The sequence below is a fragment of the Dryobates pubescens genome, chromosome 26, assembly GCF_014839835.1.
Source record: "Dryobates pubescens isolate bDryPub1 chromosome 26, bDryPub1.pri, whole genome shotgun sequence".
In the NCBI taxonomy this organism is placed as follows: domain Eukaryota; kingdom Metazoa; phylum Chordata; class Aves; order Piciformes; family Picidae; genus Dryobates; species Dryobates pubescens.
In genome coordinates this window covers 14,514,575-14,537,778 of record NC_071637.1, presented here as the reverse complement: position 1 = coordinate 14,537,778, position 23,204 = coordinate 14,514,575, and the positions used below count along the sequence as shown (strand labels likewise).

At 45.8% G+C, this 23,204-nt stretch overlaps 1 protein-coding gene across 1 annotated transcript in view; it reads right to left on the bottom strand.

The window, feature by feature from the left end:
* Window positions 1–23,204, bottom strand: part of PTPRT (protein tyrosine phosphatase receptor type T) — a 435,070-nt gene that overhangs the window by 48,088 nt on the left and 363,778 nt on the right. Inside the window, exons 15-19 of the mRNA XM_054173729.1 lie at window positions 22,176–22,205; window positions 13,853–13,900; window positions 11,171–11,319; window positions 4,304–4,381; window positions 4,063–4,098 (exon numbers count right to left, since the gene is read on the bottom strand). Of these exons, the coding sequence (XP_054029704.1) occupies window positions 4,063–4,098; window positions 4,304–4,381; window positions 11,171–11,319; window positions 13,853–13,900; window positions 22,176–22,205 (341 nt within the window). The remainder of the gene's footprint in view (window positions 1–4,062; window positions 4,099–4,303; window positions 4,382–11,170; window positions 11,320–13,852; window positions 13,901–22,175; window positions 22,206–23,204) is intronic.

Genomic DNA, 23,204 nt, shown 5'->3' with positions numbered 1-23,204 from the left:
AATATTAATAAACATCAAAAATTAAACTTCTTTTGCTTATACAGCAGCAGCCAGTGTCTGATGGACCTGGCTGAGAAGCTAGAAGGCCAAAGTTTCAGTTTGCCTCCAAGTCACAGGATGAAAACTTCTTCATTGCCAAGGGCTACTCCACAGCACCTGGGGCTGTTAAGTTCTACTGGAACCAGGGAGTAGCCAGTCTGTGTGAAACATGTCTTAGGTGTGCTCTGCACTTCACTTCCCATGTGTAAAACAGGGATATTAAACCTTACAGAGCTGTAGGGGCTAGCAGAAGTTATGTTTGGGAGAGTTTTGAACACATAAGCAACCAGAGCAGTTCAATTCCCACTTCCACTTTTTCCTCTCTAAAATCAGGGATTTTGAAGCCTCTGGGGGATTTTGCCCTTTGCTCTCCCATGAGGAGCACAGATTGAATCTGCCTATTGCTCCCTGGTGCAGATTCTGTAGTGTGCAGTTCATGGTGGGGACAGTGAGGGATGAAAAACAGCTCCCTCCAAAGAGGGTCTGGTTTTCAGAGACACTGAGTACCAGACTGAGAGCAGTTTGACATCTTCCAGCACACTGCAGGCCTGGGCCTTGTTTCTAAATACAGCCAAAAGTTAAATCCACTTTTAGGCTTTTCTGCTGACAACACTGGCTGCCTGAGAAAGGAGATCAAACCTTCCCTGATCACCACAGGACCAAGTGGGCTCCAAGCCCCAGCTTGTCCACAGCCACTGCTGCACAGCCTGTGTGCCTTCCTTATCATAGAATCAATAAGGTTGGAAAAGACCTCAAAGATCAAGTCCAACCTGTCACCCAAGACCTCATGACTACTAAACCATGGCTTCAAGTGCCACATCCAATCCCTTTTTGAACACCTCAAATTGTGTTGTATTTCCCCAGCTCCCTTTCTGGTACCTCCTTGGCACTTTGCTGGATTTCTTTTTGTACTCTCATCCTTCTGACATAAATTCAACAACTCACACACACACTTTTGTGCAAGAAACTGCAACCCAACCAGAGCCTTGGAAGAAAGTGCAGCCTGTCCTCCATTCTTCAATGTGATTTCCAGGGAAATGAAGGGAAGGGATTTTCTTCCCCTTCTCTGTTCTGCTGAGACCCCACCTGCAGTGCTGGGGCCAGCTCTGGAGTCCTCAGCACAGCAGAGACATGGACCTGCTGGAGCAGGGCTACAGGAGGCCACAGCAATGCTGGGAGGCTGGAAGCCCTCTGCTGTGAGGCCAGGCTGAGAGAGTTGGGGTTGTTCAACCTGCAGAAGAGAAGACTCCAGAGAGACCTTCTGGTGGCCTTTCAGTGCATACAGGAAAGCTGGGGACAGACTTTTGCACAAGGCCTGTTGTGACAGGACAAGGTGTCATAGATTGAAACTAAAAGAGGGAGATTTAGACTAAATAGAAGGAAGGCAATTTTTCTACTGAAGGTGGCAAGACACTGGCCCAAGTTGCCCAGATGATGTTGTTTGGGGCTCTGAGCAACCTGCTCTAATTGCAGGTGTCCCTGCTGACTGTAGGGGTGCTGGACTAGATGACCTTCCCAAGCAAATAGTTCTATGATTCTGGAAAAAGGATTCCTTTCATTCCCCAGCTGGTAACAGAGGGCTCAGTCACTGCCCTCAGCATTCTGGATGACAGCAGGAGAAACGTGTGTGCTGTGACAGCCCCTTCGAGCTGCTCTGCCCTGCTGTTGGTCTCCAAGCCAGCGCACCCAGGTGCTCAGTTGTCATTTTTTCCCCTGGTCTAACTGCAAGGCTTCAGCGTGCCCAGAGTAATGTTTTAAGCAGCCACAGTAGATTGCTGTGTCTGGAAGTGAACATTTACTGTAGATAATCCAAAATGACAGGTCTGATAAACACCACTGGTGAGATCCTGATCAGCCACACATCATTCCTCTGATTCATAGCAGAGGAACTGCCTTCCTCAAACTCCACATGCAGGCAGCATCCTCCAGGGAGAGCCTGAGGTTCCAGGCTGGTATTACTCACTTTCAAGAGTACACCTCCAGTAAGTTTGTGGGTAACTTTTACCAGCTAAGAGTTTCTGCCTGTTTTGCTGGCTCAGTTGGCTTACTGTAAAAACAGTATTCTTTAAAATGCCAACAGCTAAGAGCTGCACACCAGATGCCTTTTCATAAATCATCTGAACAAGAAAAGCTAGTTGTCAGAGATGTTGGATGCTGCCACACCCCTCTAAAGTTACCAGCAGCACAGAGAAGAGTCTCCACCTCTCAGAACTTGTCATTTTGTTATCCTCCCAAGCCTGTACTGCACTGCTTGAATGTTTAGCAGTTGGCTCTGACAGAATCACAAAGGTTGGAAGAGACCTCAAAGATCATCAAGTCCAACCTGTCCACAGACCTCAGGACTAAACCATGGCACCCAGTGCCATGTCCAATCCCCTCTTGAACACCTCCTGTGATGGTGACTCCACCACCTCCCTAGGCAGCACATTCCAATGGCAAACAACTCTCTCTGGGAAGAACTTTCTCCTCACCTCCAGCCTAAACTTCTCCTGGTGCAGCTTGAGACTGTGTCCTCTTGTTCAGGTGCTGCTTGCCTGGGAGAAGAGACCAACCCCCACCTGGCTACAACCTCCCTTCAGGTAGTTGTAAGGAGCAATAAGGTCTCCCCTGAGCCTCCTCTTCTCCAGGCTAAACAATCCCAGCTCCCTCAGCCTCTCCTTCTAGGGCTTGTGCTCAAGGCCTCTCAGCATGCACAGTGTAAGTTGAGACCGCTTGCCCAACTCAAGCCCCTGGCTTCTCCCAACAACCTGTATTATATTTGAAATCAAGTCCACAATTGTAGGCTCTCACCTGCTTTGGACATGCAAATCCTTACAAGCCTTGTGGGACAGGTAGCTGAGACTCATTGGCAGGACAAGGGACAATGGAGATTTAGAATAGATAAATGGAAGACATTTGTTGCACTGAGGGTGCTGAGACACTGGCCCAGGTTGCCCAGAGAGGTGGTGGATGCTCCATCCCAGGATCTATTCCAGGTCAGGTTGCTTGGGGCTCCAAGCAGACTGCTCTAGTTGCAGATGTCTCTGATTACTGTAGGGGGTAGGACTGGATGACTTTTGAAGATCCCTGCCAACCCAAACCATTGTGTGATTCTATGAGAGCTGCACAAGTACAACCACCTACAGAAGTCCAAACCAAGCTGAAGACAAGGTGGCACAGAATCATAGAGAATCACAGAGGTCAGTCATAGGGTGTCAGGGAGTGATAGGACTAGGGGAAATGGAGCAAAACTAGAAGTGAGCTGATTCAGATTGGATTTTAGGAAGAAGCTCTTCCCCATGAGTGTGGCGAGACACTGGAAGGGAGGTGGTGGAAGCTTCACCCCGGAAGGTTTTAAGGCCAGGCTGGATGTGGCTGTGAGCAACCTGCTGTAGTGTGAGGTGTCCCAGGGGGGTTGGAAGTGGCTGATCCTTGAGGTCACTTCCAACCCTGACAATTCTATGATTTTATGGAATGGTTTGAGTTGGAATGGACCTTAAAATCATCTAGCTCCCTTCAACTCCTCTGCCATGGGCAGGGACATCTTCCACTAGACTAGGCATGTGGGAATTTGGCCCAGAATGTCAAATCTCATTCGAAGAGAAGGAGAAGGAGAAGGAGAAGGAGAAGGAGAAGGAGAAGGAGAAGGAGAAGGAGAAGGAGAAGGAGAAGGAGAAGGAGAAGGAGAAGGAGAAGGAGAAGGAGAAGGAGAAGGAGAAGGAGAAGGAGAAGGAGAAGGAGAAGGAGAAGGAGAAGGACCAAAAAACAACATAAAAAAACCCAACCAAGAATTATTTGATAGGGTTCCTAAATCCTCATTTTTGAACTATCCTTTGAGAAAAAAATCAATCAATCAATCAATTAACAGCAATAATAAAGCATGAGTAGAACAAAAAGCTTTCCAACACACACCACAGATAACCACAGGATTATTTATAGCTTTGGACCCCAGCCAGCTCTTAGGGCTCTCTCCAAGTCAGTTTGAAGGCACATGGGAGGGTTTGCTCTGCAGGGAAGAGCAGTGCACCATACCTGTCCTCTTACCTAGAAGCGTGGTCGATGGAACAGTGTCTGACGATACTTTGAGGTGGAATCCCGTTCGCCCACACGACACGGATCAATGGAAACCAACAGAGGATCAGTAGGAAGAAAGTTACAGAAAGAAAAATGAAAACAAGGTTAGCTGCATCTCACAGTCAGGAGGTTCAGTCTAGAGGTCATATTGGGAAGCATACAAAGGCAAGGACATTCAGAAAGGAAAGAGAAAAAAGTCTGGCACTAGTACCTGAGTAGTAGGAATTCAACAGAGATTTGCTCTGAAGGGTTTTGCTTTGGACAGAAAATGAACAAGGAGAGGGTGATGCTAGGTAGGAAAGACATAAGGAAAAGACTTTAGACATATATTAAGAGAGAGAAAGAGAACAGGGAGAATGTTCCTCAAAGAACACAGTAATATGGGATATATAAGGCTTATCAAAATGAATCATATTTCTCATCTGCACATGCATATTACATTCGTTACGTTGTCATCGGGATGGATTTTCTTTAATGTGAGCACTTCAGCCCCCAAGTACATCACTCCAGTTACTGTAAATCAATGTGTTCCCAGGCAGGACACACATAGAGGACTATATGCTAGGTGTCATTATTTTTACCCCGAGGAACAAACTTATGGGTTTTTGTCTCTGTGAGAAAGGTCCTTAAAAAGCAACCCCTGCCATGCAAACCACAGAGAATCAAACACAGTCCTCGCAGTAAATAAGCCTGCTCAGACACAGGGGACACGAGCACCGTGGCAATACACAGGTAGGGCAGCGCTTTCTTTTGTTGTTAAAACAAGGCAGGCTAACAAGGGACTTGTTCTCCAGCCCCAGGACTGCTCTTAGCAAATCCCATAATCCTTTCCCCTGTGAGTTGGGCTTTCACAGCAGGACAAGCATCCCTGCTCTCTCCCATTAAAGCAGGAGCTTTCTCTGGACAAGAATCCACAAATCATTTCCATATTAATCAAATATTTACAGAAAGGAGGCAGGGCTCAACACCTTCATAGCAGATTATTCCCTTGATAGGAAATTGATGAGGTTGGTTTATATCTACAACAGCATACATGCACATTCTTATGGTAATCCATCATTTCTGATGGCACATCCCTTTGTTAGCATTCTGCATTCACTCTTAGAGTTACAGGCATTTATTTATCTCCTCAAAATGTTGGGAAACAAGCTAATACAAATCTCAGTACATCAGAAAGATGACAACAGGTAACACAGGAAAAAACTATTCCAATAATCCAGTAAAAGCAGATTAAACTCAGGATACATCAAAGCAATTTCAGCAGCAGTGTTAGCATCTCTTGAGCAAACAGCACTTAAAAATTGCAAGTTATCCCATGGGGGTGAAGCAAAGAAATCACTAGTCTAGAGAGCTTCATCAAGTCAACAGAATTACCTTCTAAACAGCTTAAAATCACCTAGTAAATGAACTTGCTCTTGTTCTGCAGTCTCCCACCATATTTTCAGACTTACATCACTTGAAAACACATTAAGATAACCAAATTTCTCACAGCTTCATCTGCTGGAGTTCTGCCCCAGCTGCCTTCAAGCCAGAGAGCATCTCTCCTTTGGGATCTCTCACACTTTCTCCCTTGTGCCTGTCAATCTGAAACCAGGACTCTTACTGCACTTGGAACCTGACTGCTTTGGCAGGGATCTAAAATAAGGGTCTAAATAAGAAGAGTACTTTGTTGGTCCAGGGTCAGAGACCAGGTCAGCAGTCAGGGCTTGGAGCAGGACTCAGATTTTTCTGACATTTGGGAATACAGAAGAACTCCCTGGGCCCTACTGCCCTCCTGGGAACTGCTAGCAACAAATCCTTAGGCAGCTGAAAACAGGCAGCTCCCTTCAGGGAGTTTGATTAACCTTATCAATGGAGCTTCAGGAAATGAACCATATTGGTAAGCCAGGGAAGTGAATTTCTAGATTCAGAAGGGGAGGGGGAAAAAAGAAAAGAAAAGAAAAGACAACTCACCAAACCCCAAGTTTCCCAGAACTTTGGAGAGCTCATTCCCAAAACCAGTCAGGCAGTGGCTTGTCTAGTGAGGTGAGCAAGCAGTGCTGCTTCCTACCCAGAGGTTCTGACCAGCACTGGTGTGTGCAATCACAGCAAACACTTCCAGAGAGGATTTCACATCAGGGTAGAGATTAGGACTTCATTAAAAAGTCTCTTTGTACTCCCTGTGAGGCCACACAGACCCCTCTAGTCATGCAGAATTTGGAGGTTCCTTCTTATCTGAAAACCATTCTCCCTTACTTTGGGTAAGATTTTCTGAGCTAGCAAACCCCACAAAAGCCCAGAGCCAGCATGAAGAGCAGGAAAAGGGATTTTAATATCATGTTGTGGTGTTGGTTTTTTTTTTCCCTTTCATGCCTTTGATGAAATTTGGCTTTAATTTTTACTTTTTAGATACATGTAAGGATTTTTCACTAAAGGGAACATCTCATGGTCATGAGCCTGCAAGTTCTTGGGCTGCCTTTAGCAGATAACCTCAAAGTGAAAATCATCTATGGGGTAGGAATGTGAGCTAGACCTTGATGCATTTGATTGCAGCAAATTTAAACACCTCTGAGTTTCATTCATCAGCAAAACATGCAAGACACGGGAGGGGTGAATTTAGAAGTTTCTTGGCTACTTGAGAGTGCCACTTACCTACATCCTCCTCTGACCTCCTTGTTCTTGCTGCTAAAAGTACATTAACTTGGTTAACTGTACGGCAGGGCCCACTCATGTGGAACTCACTTCCCTACACCTTGTTGCCTTCAAACTGTGCCTCTGCCTGTAACACCAAAGGTCCCTACTTCATCTGTATTGGGCTCACTCCTGAAGGTTGTCTGGGAAAGTGTCTCCTCCCAAACTGAGATGTCAAAACATGAAGCACACCCTAACAAATGAGCCCCTAGCAAAACTGGCTGCATTTTAAGAGATTAAATCCTCAAAATCAAACACTTCCTTCCAGAGTCCCCCTAAGGATGTCAAGGTGGCTGAGGTGATGATGGCATCCTGCTGGACAAGACTAACCCATGGCATTTTAGCACTGCAGAGCCAGAAGAGCAGCTCCTTTGTGCAGGAGGCACCATCAGTGCAGCGCTGCTGAGGTGTCAATGCTGCTGCTTCTCCCGCCTCACAGGATGGATGACAAACTGTGCCCAGTTCTTGTGCAATGATAACCCTGTGCACACCCTTCTGGGCAGGGCACAGGCACTGGGAGATCATTTGAAGCCCACATTGTCTCCAGTTTGTGGTCTCATTTCGCAGTAAGCCTGCACTAAGTCAGGGCTGTGCTGCTGCTTTCCAAATGCCCCTGCAAGCTGAGGAGCAGGCTCACATGCTGCAAGCACAATCATCAACCTTTAATGGATTTAGGATGTATTTTTATTTCTTTTAAAAAAGGAAGATTTTTTGAGAAAATGAACAACTCTGAGGAGCCTGCTTCACTGCCACTAAACCCTGGGTAAAAGCAGACAAGCTGGAATAGCCCTGGACTAATCTGCCTTTCAGCAAAGAGCTATTCTGATTCCATATGGCAGCAGAGACAGAGGCTGAGTCCAAAAATCTCTTTAAACTTCTCTATATACCAGTAAGAATTCTGCCTGAGTAAGGACTAACAGTGCAGAATGGAATGAGGGATGAGGGGCTTTGCTTGGGGCCAGGAAAGCGCAGTGCCCATGTATTTTCCACTTTTCAGCAAGACCTGGGGTCTCCCTGTTCCAACACTGAAGCTACAGATCTTCCAGAACATCCTTACTGCTGTAAGGACAATGGACAGCTCTGCCAAATGACAGAATCAAAACCACAGAGAGCCAACAGGACTGTGTGCTCCTGGGCACTGCTCTGGCCTTAACTGTGAGCTCCATTGCACCCAAACAGTTTATACTGCAATGACCAGAGAGCAGGTGAAGAAATGTGCAGGCAGGAGGGATGGTGACTCTCAGTGGTGGAGGAATCCCCATGACTACACTGCATACTGCATTCAGAGTGGCCTGCAAAAGCAGTCAGGTCTATGCCTCCTTGGAGGGCAGAAGGGCAGCTGCTCATTTTTGACATCCTTCATGGGGCACAGCAACAGGCAGCAGCCTTGACAGTTGCTGGACCTGTTAGGCGGGAGCTCCCTGGCAGTGACAGTGCTGTATGGCAGCAAGACAGGCAGCAAAAGAAGAGACTACAGCAGGGGGACAGATAGGGGCCACCCAGGTACAGAAAAACTCCTGCAGCAGGAGCAGACCAGTGGCCCAACTGGAAAGACTACCATCATACAATCATAGATTGGTTTGGGTTGCAAGGGACCTTAGAGATCATCTAGTTCCCACCTCCCTGCAGTGAGCAGGGACATCTTCAACTAGACCAGGTTGCTCAAAGCCCCATCCAGCCTTGCACTGAACACTTTCAGGCTTGGAGCCTCCACAACTACTCTGGGCAACCTGTTCCAGTGCCTCACTGGCCTCACAGTAAAGAATTTCTTCCTAATGTCTAATCTAAATTGGCCGCCTTTCAGTCTGAAACCACTACCCCTTGTCCCATCACTGCACCCTCCAATGAAGACTCTCCTCCCCATCTTTCCTGTAGCTCCCTTTAAGAAAGGGAATTCCACAAGAAGGTCTCTCTGGAACCTTCAGTTTTACTGAGGGTAGTTTCCAACCTGACTGTTTCTGTGATTCTCTTCCTTTGGCTGAACATCTCTAACTCTTGCAGCCTGTCCTCGTAGCAAGGGTGTTCCAGCCCACTGATCATCTTTTTTTGCCCCCTCTGGACCTGCTCCAACAGGCACATGGCCTTAAGCACAAAAAGCTTCTACAGGGACTCACTGAGTTTGTTCTGTCTGAAAAGTCATTAAAATTCTTGGGCAGGAAGGAAAAAAACTGGAGGGAAGGACACGTCCTGCAAGGACACTGTCATCTGCAGATAAACTTGTTTGCAAGTCACTCAATATTTGTGAGTTATCTGCTTAACAAGTTGTCTTGTTCTGTTTTATTGCTTCTGCGAGCTGGCAAGGTGATCTTGGGATGGAAAACACTTAGCTTCTCTTGGGGGACTTGCTTCAAAAAGGAGAGGGGCATTTGCATGGGAACAGCCAACCTAGGCTCCCATAACTGAGGGTGGAGATGGAGAGGATGACTACCTAGCATGAGAGATCTGTGAGTGGTATTTACCATTGGAGGGGACAAGGTAAGAAGGCATTTTTTATGCTGCTTAAGGCTGACTGCTGATTTTAAAAGCCAGAGTGGATAACCCCTTGCAAAACTCTAGCAGGAGGAAGCAATCCTATTATGGCATTCAAAAGTTAGGGCAGGTTCCTATAGAAACTTCCAAGTACTGAACTCTTACTAAGGCAGTTTGTTTTTTTAACCAAAAGAGGTCTTTTGGCCATAAAATTCCTGTATCCTCCTGTGCACACAACTTACCTCCAACACCTCAGCATCACAGACTTTGCAGTTAAAAAAAAAAAGGGGAGGAAACATGAAAGCTTCCTGGGAAATGATTCTCATGGATGTAAAGAGAAAACAAACCAAAACAAAACAGGAAAGAACTGGTGCAGGATGTGACCCAGGCTGTGGTAGAGAGGGAGGTAGTGCCAGCCTGTACTGATGTCAGAGAAGCAAAGCACTAGGTGATTAAAAAATAGAAAAAGGGAACCTGGGGGGATGCTTTTTAACTAAATGAGATGCAACACATTTTCTATAGTTGCCATTTCAAATCAATGACTCAGCTGTTGTAATGAGTCTCTTAAAATACCAAAAGGCATTAAGAAATGAGGTCAGATGTCAAGCTCATCTCTTTTCTTATTTTCTGGTTGAAACAAAGCCTCCCCCCACCCCCCACCCCCCCAAAAAAAAAAGTAAGAAACAAACCAAACAATCCCCAAACTTAAAAAACCCACCCAGATTCTGAAGAAAGTCCTCCAAATCTCACTTTCCCCCACCCACTCTTGACAAGCTGCCTTTGCTGTTTCAGGGATGCCCTTTACAGCACTGTCCTCTGCTATCCTGCCTTTCAGGATGTGAGCCACTGGTGACAACTCTCACTGTCTCTTTAGGAGATGCAGCTACTCAGCAGCCAAGAAAATTAGATCTCAACTCAATTTAATATCAGAGAGAAGTGTTCACTGCTAGCCTTGGCAGTCCCAAGCAGCTATTTATCCACCTCACAGGTATGTTACACAGAGTGGCAGCAGCAACACATGCAGATGGAATTTGACATGAGCTACAGATGTAGGGAAAAGGAGAATTCCCTCAGCCTGACCCACTCAGCTGGAGAGTACAGAGAAAGGCTTCAATGAGAAAACATTTTGTACCATAAGCACCTCCGTGTTAGTAAATAGGGGGAACACCACTTCACTTCAGAGGTTGAAGAGAGACAAATGGGGTTTAGTACGTACTTGTGTTTCAGAGCTGTTCCCTGTTCAAACTAGCAGGCTGTGTCAAAAGAAGGAGTGACATTCCCATGGTGTCTAAGTTAAAATTTATTTAATATGCAAAGGTTTACAAATCCACCATGCAATCCCCCATGCACTCAGGCTGGATCTAGTGAGGCTCGAGTATGACTTTGTGCTGCTTTACCCACAAAACCCATCCAGCTACAGAGGTCTGAGTGGATTACAACTATTAACTAAGATTAGTGTTGCTGAACCCCTGTGAAGACTAAAGCAAGGACACAGATGAAAGAAGAAATGCTGTCTTTCCATTGCAGTGCTCTAACCAGGAGACCATGCTTGTCTTTCACAACAATATTGTACAGAAAATGTCAGCTCATCCTACAAGTCAGCTAAGTGATTTGATTCGACTCTTCTACTCACAAAGGAAAAGTATTCCTGCACAACAAATCAACATGTGCCTTTTTTGACTGAGAGTTATTAGAACAGACTTCATAAATCATTCTCAGCAGACTTAGAGTCAGGAGGACTGCTCCCCACCTGTCTGACAGTTAAAACAGGGGCAGTGCCAGAGACATTTCAGACATCTGATTTCTAGCTGGCTATTGCAATGCTCTCTCTATCACTGTCATTCCTAGCTCCTCAATATTGTGCCCATAGGAATGGGTCCTCTTAAGAACCCAGAGCTCTCCAAAGGGGACATATCCATTGCAAGCAAGTTAAACTTACTGAATCCATTAACATCTTGGCAGCTGGAAGAAAAAGCTTCTTCATTGTGAACAGCACTGAGTTTGGTAGAGGTCTTGTCAGAAGTAGCCACAGGACCCATCTCCCTCTGTGTGCTGGTCTGGGTCTCCTTCTGCTTCTTGGCTAGCTTCCTTTAGGGTATTTTGAAGAGGGGAGAAATCAAGGTCAGTTTTCCCTCATTAAAAACAAAGAAATGACAAAACATTTTGAAAACCACCATCATCCCCCTTGGTCAGACATGCAGGGCATGTGACAAACTGCATGGCAGGAAACCCCACAACTTCCTAATGTAACTGTTGTGGAGCACAAGGAATAGAGTGATACCAGTCTTTGAGCTTAGCTGTATCTCCCAGTAACTTCTCTTCCACAAACCTGCATCACCCCAGCAGTAGGAGTGCTACATCATCCTTGAAGGGAGTGACATAAGTAAAGCTCCTGGAGCAGGTGTCAGTCACCCCAGGAATTGCAGAGGGCACAGGGTAAGGGCAATGATTTGGAACTGCTCACTGGGAGGTAAAGGGGACATCTGCATTCATCCCACGGGGAGTGAGTTTGAGTGGAGAGTGTGACCTGACTCTGTGCAACCTGAGAGCTGGAGCAGAAGTTGTCCCCAAGCAGAGCAAGAAGGACAGCAGCCTGTCCTAAATGCTGACACACCTCTAAACTGCACTGAGGATCGACAGTCAGTGAAGAGTGGAGAAAATTAAAGGTTAAAGTTATGTTCTGGGAAAATGCCTTTTTTTGTTTCTTTTTTGAGGTGATGTCAAAAACCTTGGCAAAAGCAGAAGCATCCCCTGCCCTGAAAACACTAACAAAAGCAAGAACGCAAGAGGCTCCTCTTTTGCAAGCGCAGCTAACAGCAAGAAAAAGGAGAGGAGCGGGAAGAGTGAGCTGCTAAGCTGCTATTGACATTTGACTGCCCCGTGTTTCATTCAGATCAGAGAAGGGAGGAGGGGAAAAAACCTGTTTAAAAATGGATGTGTGACATTCTGCAGTCCACACCTTGGAAAAACATCACACAAATCCCCAGCAGCGGCAAGGAACTTTGCTTACGCGACTCCCGTAGATAAGGAAATACAACAAAATGAAAGGAGGGAAAAAAAACCCACCCAGATTACTGTAAGAAAGAGCTTTAGTTTGCTGCTTTCCTCCAACTCAAAGGGAATTAAAAATAAACAACCCCAAAACTAAATCCTAACAACCAGATCATTTTGCAAAGAGGGTTTGGGTGTCTTTTTTTCTCTTCACTAAAATGACATGTTTGTGGTTAAGCCCTTCCCATCTCTTAAAGTTCATTAGGTTATTAAAAGGCTATTCCTTGCACAATGTACTCCAAGAGGCTTTACCTACTCCCAGCACGTGGCAGGATGGCGTTGGCAAGCGAGTTCAAGCACACAGCTAAGCCCCGGCCTTTCGTGGGATGGGGAGCTGGGCCAGTTGCACTCATTTGCAAGGAGGGGACAAAGAGAACTAGAACCTTTGCCTGTGTCTATGGGTGTCAGGCAATGACAGGAATAGGGGGAACAGAGCCAAAATAGAAATGGGTAGATTCAGATTGGATGCCAGGGAGAAATTCTTCACCATGAGAGTGGTGAGACACTGGAACAGGTTGCCCAGAGGGGCCCTGGAGGGTTTTAAAGCCAGGCTGAATGTAGCTCTGAGCAACCTCACCTATTGTGAGGTGTCCCTGCCCATGGCAGGAGGGTTGGAACCAGATGATCCTTGAGGTGCCTTCCAACCCTAACAATTCTATGATTCTATGAGTGCTTTAAGGCAAGCTGATAATCCAGACCAGGACAGCACAGATTTCTGGAGAGGTGTCCAGTGTGTGACAGGATGCAGGCTTCTGAACAAATACATCTGTTTCATCTGCTCTACCAGTTGAGGTTCAGGCTTTTTATGGTTAGTGGTTTCAATTCAAACCCACAGCTCTTCAAACAGGGCACACAATTAGGGAGTGCACGCTGAGATCTCACAACATCTCCATGGTGTACCCACTTCTGCAGATGAAGATGCAAACAGAGGGACTGTCCTCGAGTGATGAAGCAGAAAGCTGGCATTTGATGATGTTAAAAGCTTTGCTTCCAGTGCTCAGTGATGTTAGCACAGTCTATGAGCTGCAGCCATGGGAGACTTTTTGTGTGTGCGCGCTGTGGTACCTGAGGTAGCAACAATAGTCTGGAGGTGAACCCTGCGAGGCAGTTATTTTAATCCTTTAGATTTGCTAATCACACACAGCTATGTGAATTCGTTGGCAACAGGAATTAAAGTTTCTCAGTGGGAAATGCTAATCCCAAAAGTCAAAGTCCTTAATAACAAGCACTGTGGACTGCTGGGGTGAGCCTTTACAGACGACCGCTACTGATGTTCCAAAGCGGCGGATCAAAACGGGGTGACTTCCTTGTCAGATTCAGATTACATTATTTGTGGCAATAATTATCTGTAAGCCCCATTGCCTGGTATCTTTTCAGAGATGCCAACAAGCTACAAAGAGCCAGAACTGGCAATCTCCTTTCCTCTTTCAGTGAACGAGCAACAACATTTCTGCATGTGCTAGGCAGGAAAAAAACCAAACCAAACCAACAACAAAAAAAAAAACCCCAAACCCGAGCCCCTTAGTCCCCAAAGGCCTGCTTACAAAAGCCCTAGGCAAAGCAGTTCTACCTGGTCCTGTAGAAGACAGAGAGGCCCCTAAAACATTGGCTTGAATGCCTAAAAAGAAAAGGTGACATGAGTTTAAAGTTCTCAATCTAACTCGCACACACAAAGCAGGCTGCTGGCGGGAGGACCAGCGAACGCTTGCGCACGCTCGGAGAGGAGCCCCACAGAAAACCGCTCTGCCGCTGGAACCGCTGCCATTTGCTTTCACCAGAGCCCTAGCAGTTTCCACCTTGCTCCCTCTCTATTCTGAGAGTGTAAAAATCCTCCATCTAAATTTAGAGGGAAAAGGAAGACAGATCTCTTTTGAGCATTTCAGAGCTAAGCTTGCCAGACACAAGAAGGGGCTCTCGGTTTCTAAATGTGCCTTTTCTGCCTCCATTACGTGTCTGGATAGAGTGGCAGCACAGGACTAAGCCTATTTGGTCCTCACCATCATTATAATTCATAGAAAGGATTATGAAATCAAATGACTAGGACTTTCTAGAATGCTAGGGATGTGACTTAAACCCACAGCTAGGTAGAGGTTTATTTCCCAGCGTGTCAAAACGCCTTTGGAATTGGAAAAGCATTTATCTGGAAATGCTGTTGCCAAAAATAGGGCACTTCAAGAGATCTCTGTGAATCACTGACAGGCTGCATCAGTGACAGGGCTCCTGCTCTCCTCACTGACCAGCCTCCCCTAAATAACCACCACCACAACACCCAGGTGAAACTGCTATCAGTGCGTTAGTGTCAATCACGGGCAGGCTGCAGCCAGAGTGCACCCAGCACACCCAGCAGGGCCTGTCACCAGGCACTGGGAAGATACTTTCCATCTCATGCATTATGCAGCTGAAAAAGGGGAAGAAATAAAGGACCAGGCAGATATTTGGAAGGAGGGTCTGGTACAATCAACACAGGGTGAAAGTGGTTGGAACATCAAAAGGTGCATAAGGTGATATTAATGGCTCGTTTGTGTTTAAGTGCAATGAAAATGTGCCAAGGAGAAACACAGGAGGCCGTAGATGGGGGTTACTGGATTACCCTTTTCCATTCAGGAGGATTTTTAATGATGAGAGAATGTTTACAAGCACTACAGACACACAGGAAGGATGAGAATGAAAGAAAGATGCTCAAAGCGGGACACACAAATGAAACCAGCTGTATAATCAGGCAGTTGAAGCTAACCCAACTAAAGCAAGGGTAAGAACTATTGGCAGTGAACCTCAACCAAGTGTGAATGTGGAAATAAAAATCTGGGTGATTTGATTCAGCTATTTTTGAAGCTTCTGTCAGAGCACAGATATAGAATGCATGAAGCACTACATTACTCAGTCTGGAGAAGAGAAGGTTCCGAGGAGACCTAATTGTGGCCTTCCAGTATCTGAAGGGGGCTACAAGAAAGCTGGGGAGGGACTTTTTAGGGTGTCAGGGAATGATAGGACTGGGGGGAATGGAGCAGAACTAGAAATGGATAGATTCAGATTGGATGTTAGGAAGAAGTTCTTTCCCACGAGGGTGATGAGAGACTGGCACAGGTTGCCCAGGGAGGTGGTAGAAGCCTCATCCCTGCAGGTTTTTAAGGCCAGGCTGGATGTGGCTCTGGGCATCCTGCTGTAGTGTGAGGTGTCCCTGCCCGTGGCAAGGGGGTTGGAACTGGCTGATCCTTGAGGTCCCTTCCAACCCTAGCAATTCTATGACTCTAAAATAGCAGCAGTTCCAGTTTAAGAGTCAAGGACTGCAAACCCAGGATCAAATCCAAAGCCTTTCCTGCACTAATCAGGAAGCTCAAGCAACATTTCCAGTGAGAAGTATCTGCGGGATCAGACTCCTGTGCTGCAGAGTTCTGGCTAAACTTTAGGGCTTACATTTTAAATGTGGCTCCAACCCCATCTCTACCTTTTTTTTTTCCTTTGGTATCAATTTTACATGCAGGAGTGTTAAATCTGCAACTGCCTCTTCTGAAGAGCTCTTGTGCACGTACGTTGGCAGATTTAATTTTAGATGTTTCCCCAGGATGGATTATATACACTAGAAGGCAGATTTGCATGCACAGGTAATTTAGACATTAGGTAGAGATCAGGTAAGTTAAACATGAAATTTCCTCCTACAGACTAGAATTGCACATTGCTCTCATTTTCAGGAAGGAATTTAAGGAGGCTACAAAACACACCTCCCTTTAGGTGTTTGTGCTCAGCAGCCTGCTTGGAGCACACATGATTTACGATGAAATCTGCACAAGTTTAAGGCAGGCAGCAATCAGCTGTGCTAACACCCAACTGGGAGCACTGGTTTAATAGGAGTTGCCTGGCAAAGGATATCTGTGCCCTAAACCTGTAGCAGATCACAAACTCAATTTGAAAGAGCAGTTTCGTGCTGGTGCAAAAAGAAGGGAGGGATTACAGATGGCACTGTGGTCTGTAATCCTTTTATTCTGCCTGAGGATGAGCAAGGCTCTGCTGCCACACTGCACTGAGGATGGGTGCTAAAGGGACATATAGGAAGGCAGAACAAGGAAGGTAAATCTAGGAAACACAGTCTACAAGCAAAGGCCAAAGGAAATGTGGAGCTTTAATCCAGCGAAAAGAAAAGCAAACAGGCCTGGCAGGCCCTCAAATGGACAAAAGATGCCACAGGGAAGCTGTTCCCCCTGTCTGCAGGGGCTGGGGAAAAAAGCAATGGGGCACTTCATGTTGAACTGTGGGGAAACTGTATGTTCATAGAGGCTGCCCATCTGTCAAGCCAGCTGTGCAGGTGGGCTGGGAGATCTTGGTCACTAGAGAAGTCTTTAAACAGAGAGCAGGAGGAATAGGAGTTAAAGGCAGCACAGCATTGGTGGGGGAGGTCTGCTTGCTGGGCTCTGAAAGGCCAATTTACTACCACACTTCATCAATGATCTCTTGGCAGACTGTAGCCTCAGAAGAGCTGAGAAATATTCCCACACACATAGGCAGCTTACTGCTTCTTACAGCTGCTGTAAGGGCAAATCCCCCACTTACAGCACACGCAGAGACAGCTTTACTTGCACTTTTTTATCACCTGCCATGGTGAAGCCAAACTCAGGGCAGGTTACTGCAGGAGCAGTGGGAATTCACTGCAGTAAAGCTGAGGAGTGAGGACCAGCCACACCACTTTTACTTACAAAGCAAACATTACTTGGCACAACAAAGTGATACAACAATCAAAAGATGCCCTGAATATTCTGCTTTGTGTGTAACATGAACACAGGCCTTGAAAAATGTAGGATTGGGCTCTCTAAGGGTTACTTGATCACATTAATCACTGAGGAGAAAGTTCTTCACAGAAAGAGTAATTGGCCATTGGAATGTGCTGCCCAGGGAGGTGGTGGAGTCCCCATCCCTGGAGGTGCTCAAAAACGATGGGACATGGCACTTGAAGCCATGGTTTAGTTAGTCATGAGGTGTTAGGTATCAGGTAATAGGTTGGACTTGATGATCTCTGAGGTCTTTTCCAACCTTCTTGATTCTATGACCTTTTCCTACAGCCACACAGACATTAGAGAAGACAGGTGCACGTAGGAGCCATACAGTGTGAGTGTCTGCTGGTATAGACAGCCAGCAAACAGCTTGCAGTCCCCACATACAGGATAGGATAGGATAGGATAGGATAGGATAGGATAGGATAGGATAGGATAGGGCAGAACAGAATTGAGTTAACCAGGTTGGAAGAGACGTTTGAGATCATCAAGTCCAACCTATCACCCAACACTATCTTATCAGCTAAACCATGGCACCAAGTGTCTCATCCAGTCTTTTCCTAAACACTTCCAGTGATGGTGACTCCACCACCTCCCTGGGCAGCACATTCCAATGGCCAATCTTTCTTTCTGTGAAGAACTTCTTCCTAACATCCAGCCTAAACCTCCCCTGGCACAGCTTGAGGCTGTGTCCTCTAGTTCTGTTGGAGGCACGTTATAAGCAAAATCTCACTTTCCTTCTGGATTTTAATGCTATTTTTCTCAAGTTACTGATTCATTATTCTGTTTGTCCAGTGCCTAGTGAGAACCCCAGGTTCTTCTGAAAATTCTCATTCAGCAAGTGGACCTGTGCAGGCAAACCCCACCATGCATGGAGATATATGGAGCTATTTATGCATGCATGTGTGTGGTTATACAGAGGTATGCCTGTAAATAAAAGAATGTTTTATTCCTCTTCAAATGCCCCACAGATGGTGGAAATCTATGCAGCACAAGCTCCATTATTTCAGAAAATGCAAGCATAAATTTAGCTTAATACCTCTGAGAGAGCCTCTTCCATGAAAAGAAAGCCCTAGCTGAAACCACAACAATTCAAACTGGTGTGAGATGAACGGAGTTGAAGGGGCTTCCTACATCGCACTCGTGTCCTCAGTGCTCTGGCCAGGTCAGTGGAGAATACAAGTAAGATATTGGCCACTGAGTGCCCTTTTATACATTAACACTACACTGAGTGCTTCCAACACATGTATGAGTCTCTCTGTTTCCAGAAACACTGCTCTGGTCTGATATCATTCTTGATTAAATTTCATTCTGCAACCATTACCCAGCCCAGGAGAAAAACAAAACAAAACAAAACAACTCAACCCACACACAGTAAACATTTCCATTCCTTTTCCTGGTGAGGAGATAATAAAGCCTTGCTATGGGCTGCTGCAGTGGAAAATAGTGTTGCAAAAGAGGCATCTGTCATGAAATGCAAACCCTCCTGCAAAGCAATGAATTGCTGTCTGTGTTTTACAGCTTCAGCTAGGAGAGGAAACAAAAACTTCCAGACGTGGATGGGATGCTAACTTGCAGTGCATGCTGTTAACTGACAATGCATTCATACAAGTGCAAGGTGACAGAGCTGGCAACACTGTGCAAACCTGAGACAACATCACTAGGGGTGTAAATACAGACTAACTCCTCTGAAAACCTTCAGGCACCAGCCTGGCCACAGACATGCACCAGGACAGGAACTCCCAATTCCACATCCCTCTCCTCCCATCACAAAACCAAGCTCTATCCAAGGAGCTCAAATCCTAAGTAACTAACTTTTAGTGGTGGGTGAATTGAAGCACACAAAATGATGTCAATCTTGCATGGTGACTTGGGAACAGAGGCCTCCTGGGTTTGTATTTCCACTTTAAAGCATGTTAAAGATCTTTATGGCCTTCTCTTTCAGCCACAGTAATGTCCTTTTCTGTGTGTTGGAGGAAGTTTTCAATGAGGTGCTGCTGTACAAAACTCCCCTGACTATGTGAAGCACAAGGTAGCTAAAGAATTTGCTCTTTAAAATACTTTTGACTGTTTTCACCAGAACTGCAGGCACTCAACCATGTTACAGAATCTGATTTTACAGTTCTGGACTGTGACAGAACACAAAGATAGGCTAAGGGCAAAACTCCAGTCTAGAGGTTATCACCATGCTTAGGGCCCAGCTCTGTAAAAGAAGGTACTCATGATCTGCATCTCCATGTCTATAACAGAACTATTTAGAAGAGTGAGGGTTGGAAATGTTGCTTCCTAACAAGAAGAAATGCCACTATAGCAGAGGACAAAGGGCTGAGAGGAAAAATCTGAAGGCAGAGGAGATTTACTCTAAGAAGCACAACTTTGAAGTCCAGAAACTGACACTAAAAATAAAGAGATGGAGGCCATATGGTCACATTTAAAGGTCTGCCAGCAGATCTATTTGAGAACCTGCCTTTCAGTACTGGTAACTCAGTCAGCTGCATTTTGCTTCAGGACTCAAACATTCATACAAGGTCCATAGCATACAAATCTCTATACATATTGCTGCTCTTACTTGCACAACATTTCAAATCAACTTAAGTCAAACCTCTCTGCACATAAGAGGCTGTAGCAATTTCTATCAGCTTTGGCTGAGAATTACACAGTCCTTAGCAGTTAAAGATTTTCATCTGCAATCATAATGAAATATCCCATTTCATACGAAACTTGAAACATGAAACTCAATAAAAAATCATCATATGTTCCTTCATGGGTTCTCCTGCTTTCTTGCCTCACCACCCTATTGCCCTCATACCCTAACTATGTCCAGGGAAAGCAGAGCAAACAGAGCTTGGGTTTGCCAGATCAGGGCATTCTGTAACCAAACACTGACACACACAGCCTGATGGGGGAAGCATTTACTGTGTGATGTCTATTTATCTGTTACCTCTACCAGACTGATGCTCCAACCAGCAGAGCTGATGCTTGATGTGGTACCTGGGAGACCATAAGCACAGCGCTAACAATGAGGTCTCTGCACAACACGTTGGGTGCAGTACTAGGGAGACAGTTACATGATGTCTGCATCCTGACCTCAGATCTCTGCTGAGGGCTTCTTTGGGTTGCTATCAACACAGAGGCTTGCCTGATGATACCTCTGGCTATTCTCTGCTGTGATATGGTGCACATCTGCCTCACTAAATCTTACTAAAGCACTTGCTCCTGCTACTGCTGAAGCTCATTGCAGCCTCAGGCTTGGGTGACCTCCAGAGGTTTGCCTCTTTACTTTTCCTGAGTCACTCCCCTGTTCCCTGTGAAAAATGTTCCACAGAAGCCATTACAAGACAGCAAAGAGGCTGCTTAATAACAGCCTTCCTTGCTCTGTAGCAGAGTAATCCTCAGCTGACTGCTTAAAGCAATCTTGTTGTGCAGTTGTGTAAAGGGGTCACGCCAGGCTCAGAAGTTGATTCGTCTTCTGAAATACACAAATGTTGAATTAAAAGAAGGCAGGGAGCCTTCTGACCACATACTGTCTCTTGGAAGAATTAAAAATTGCAATGGCCAACTGGGGATTGAGTTCTTCAGGCAATGGTCCTGACTGGTTGATTGTAAGGAATCCCCAACAGTGCAGAGGGCACTTTTCTGAAGTTCACAGGAAAGAGGCAGGAGAAGAAAGGTTGCAGCAAGAAATGCAACCAGCTAGTAGCACCTACATTTTCCAAAGGGTCCCCTACCTTAATACCTAGTCAAACTTCTCTTGAAATCTGACTTCTACAGATCAAATTCCATTCTTGGTGAACCAGTGTGCTGTCTAGAGGAAAGGGAGTTACTTTGCATTTACAGCCATGTAGCTGGGCAATGGCAAGGCTCATTGTGGGGTCTTTAAGCTCCTCACACACTCAGCAAGTGGGGAATGCTCCCCTTTCAGTTATTTTCTGATAGGTCATCGAGAAGCACAGTTACTCCCAAGAAGTGGCATGTAGGGATCCTCATGATGAGCTCCCCTGCCCTGATCTTCAGGTGAAAATCAGCTCACATGGTAAAGAAATCAGCTTCTACTAAAATGGCAGACCATAAATGCATTCTCACTGCCCTGCTAAACACCTTCTGAATGTGTCCACAGGACAAAGTCACAAGATCAAGCCAAACTGAACTGTAGGAACAGGCAAAGGAGGAGGATGCCCTGGGTAGCAGCAAGGGCTATCAGAGCAGACAGGGCCCTTAGGACAATTTTGTCAGGGTCAGAGCCCTGGAAAGGCTGGCAGGTGGCTGTTTTGGGGGGAAAGCTCTAGGTCAGAGAGATGGCTGCTGCTTCTGGGAGATGGGGAGGGCAGAGCTGTTTGTCTCAGCAGTAGCAGTTGCCTTCTACATCCCTCTCCAGCCCTCCGATGGCAGCCAAGGCATCCAGCTCAATCCTCCAGGACTTTCTCCGCAGATCATTGATCCAGTCCTCCCCTCCTCCTGATCCTCAGACAACTATTATCATGGCAGAAACAGCTTGGCCCTGATTACTTTCCTGCCCCTCAATCTTTAGACAACAGATGGCTCTGGAAGTACTGACGTGTGAAGCATTTCCATGTGCCTTAACAACTGCCTTAATTATGCAGCATTGTCATTAGGACTGGACAGGTGATTTAGATCTGAAAATCTGAACCACTTTGTCATCCAGTGGTCTAGACTGACACTTGGAACCTGGCAACTGCAGGAGCAGGGATGTTTGCTGAGATAATGCCCAGTCCTTGTTGTCAGAAATGTTACATTTTCAAAACACTTACATCCATGGCTGAGAAATTCCCAACAATAACTTTCAGGTGTGAATTTCCCTGCTAAATAATGCTGGACAACTGTGAGAGGTGCGGCTGGGGACACTCTATTAGTCCATTAGCACCTGCAGGACTGCAGACCATAACTGAGGTGTGTCTGTGGACAGGTGTGATGGCAAACCGGGGCAAACACAACCGTGCGAAACTGGGAGGATAAAACACAAGCTGCTGGAAAGACAAGGATAAATGGGATGGTAAACCAAACAGTAATACTACTATTACTAAATAAGTGAGAAAAGAAAAGACTCTAACCAAGCACAGATTACCACAGGGTAACAGCAAGAAACATCATCATCCCCAGCCAAGTACTTACAAGTAATAGGAGTAGGAATAGGCATTTCTTCTAAACATCGGCAGCCAATCGGATGAACAAAACAGCCAAAAGGAGGGGGGGAGGGGGGGAAGAAAAAGAAAACCACATCATTAGATTTGTTTGAACTCTGGGATTATTACCTCTTTTTTCATATACAAAGTATTTGTGCACATGGTGGTGGTCACTGAAGAGCAGGACTCTAGGAAATGTTCTTAACGCTCAAAATCTTCAGGGCGGTAGCGAGGGTTGTGCACACAGAGTGCACTTCACGCCGTGGGAGTGAACTCTGGTGCTAATAACAATGCACCTAGCTGCTCAAAGGAGAAATAATCTGATTTACACGGGGGAGAAAAGCACAACGTGCAACCCAGCTAACATTTCACAGAGGAATCTAAAGTCTCTTTCCATCAGCTTTAGTGAGCTGCTGCTCTCCCACACTTTTTCCACCAGCGAGGCTGAACCGGGGACGGGAAGCGCAGGCTGCGTTTCCACTTTTGCTACTGACTTGTGTCACCCTTCACCTCTGTCTTCCTTACTTTTGCCATCTCAGCAGCAAAGGGAACGAGACTTAACTTTGCCTGTGAAGTGCTTTGAGGTTTTGGACATGGGGAGAAATAGGGAAGAACTAAAGAAGGGTAAATAGGTAAGAGCTAAAGAAAGGTAAACAGGAAAGTGACAGAGTAAGCACACCACAATTTTGGAATACTTGGACAGTGAGCAAATTGTGTAATGAGAAATGAAGCTTCAGCAAACTCTAAAAGGCAAAGAGTTCATTAGCAATTCAAGCATCACCACCTATTTATAGATGATCAGTGGGGTATGCTTCAGCTCTCTGCATGGCTGGGATTAAACATCTTCTATCAGAGCTTTTCAACAAGACGTTTCAGAACATGTGATGGTTTTCAGCAGTGCCACAAAACAAGATGTAGCAAGGATTTAAGAGGTGATGTCTTCCCTTTCATACCTGGCAAAGGTCTTCCTTGAAAAAGCTGTTTCACAACAGCTCTAGCAGCACATTATTAAGGCAGA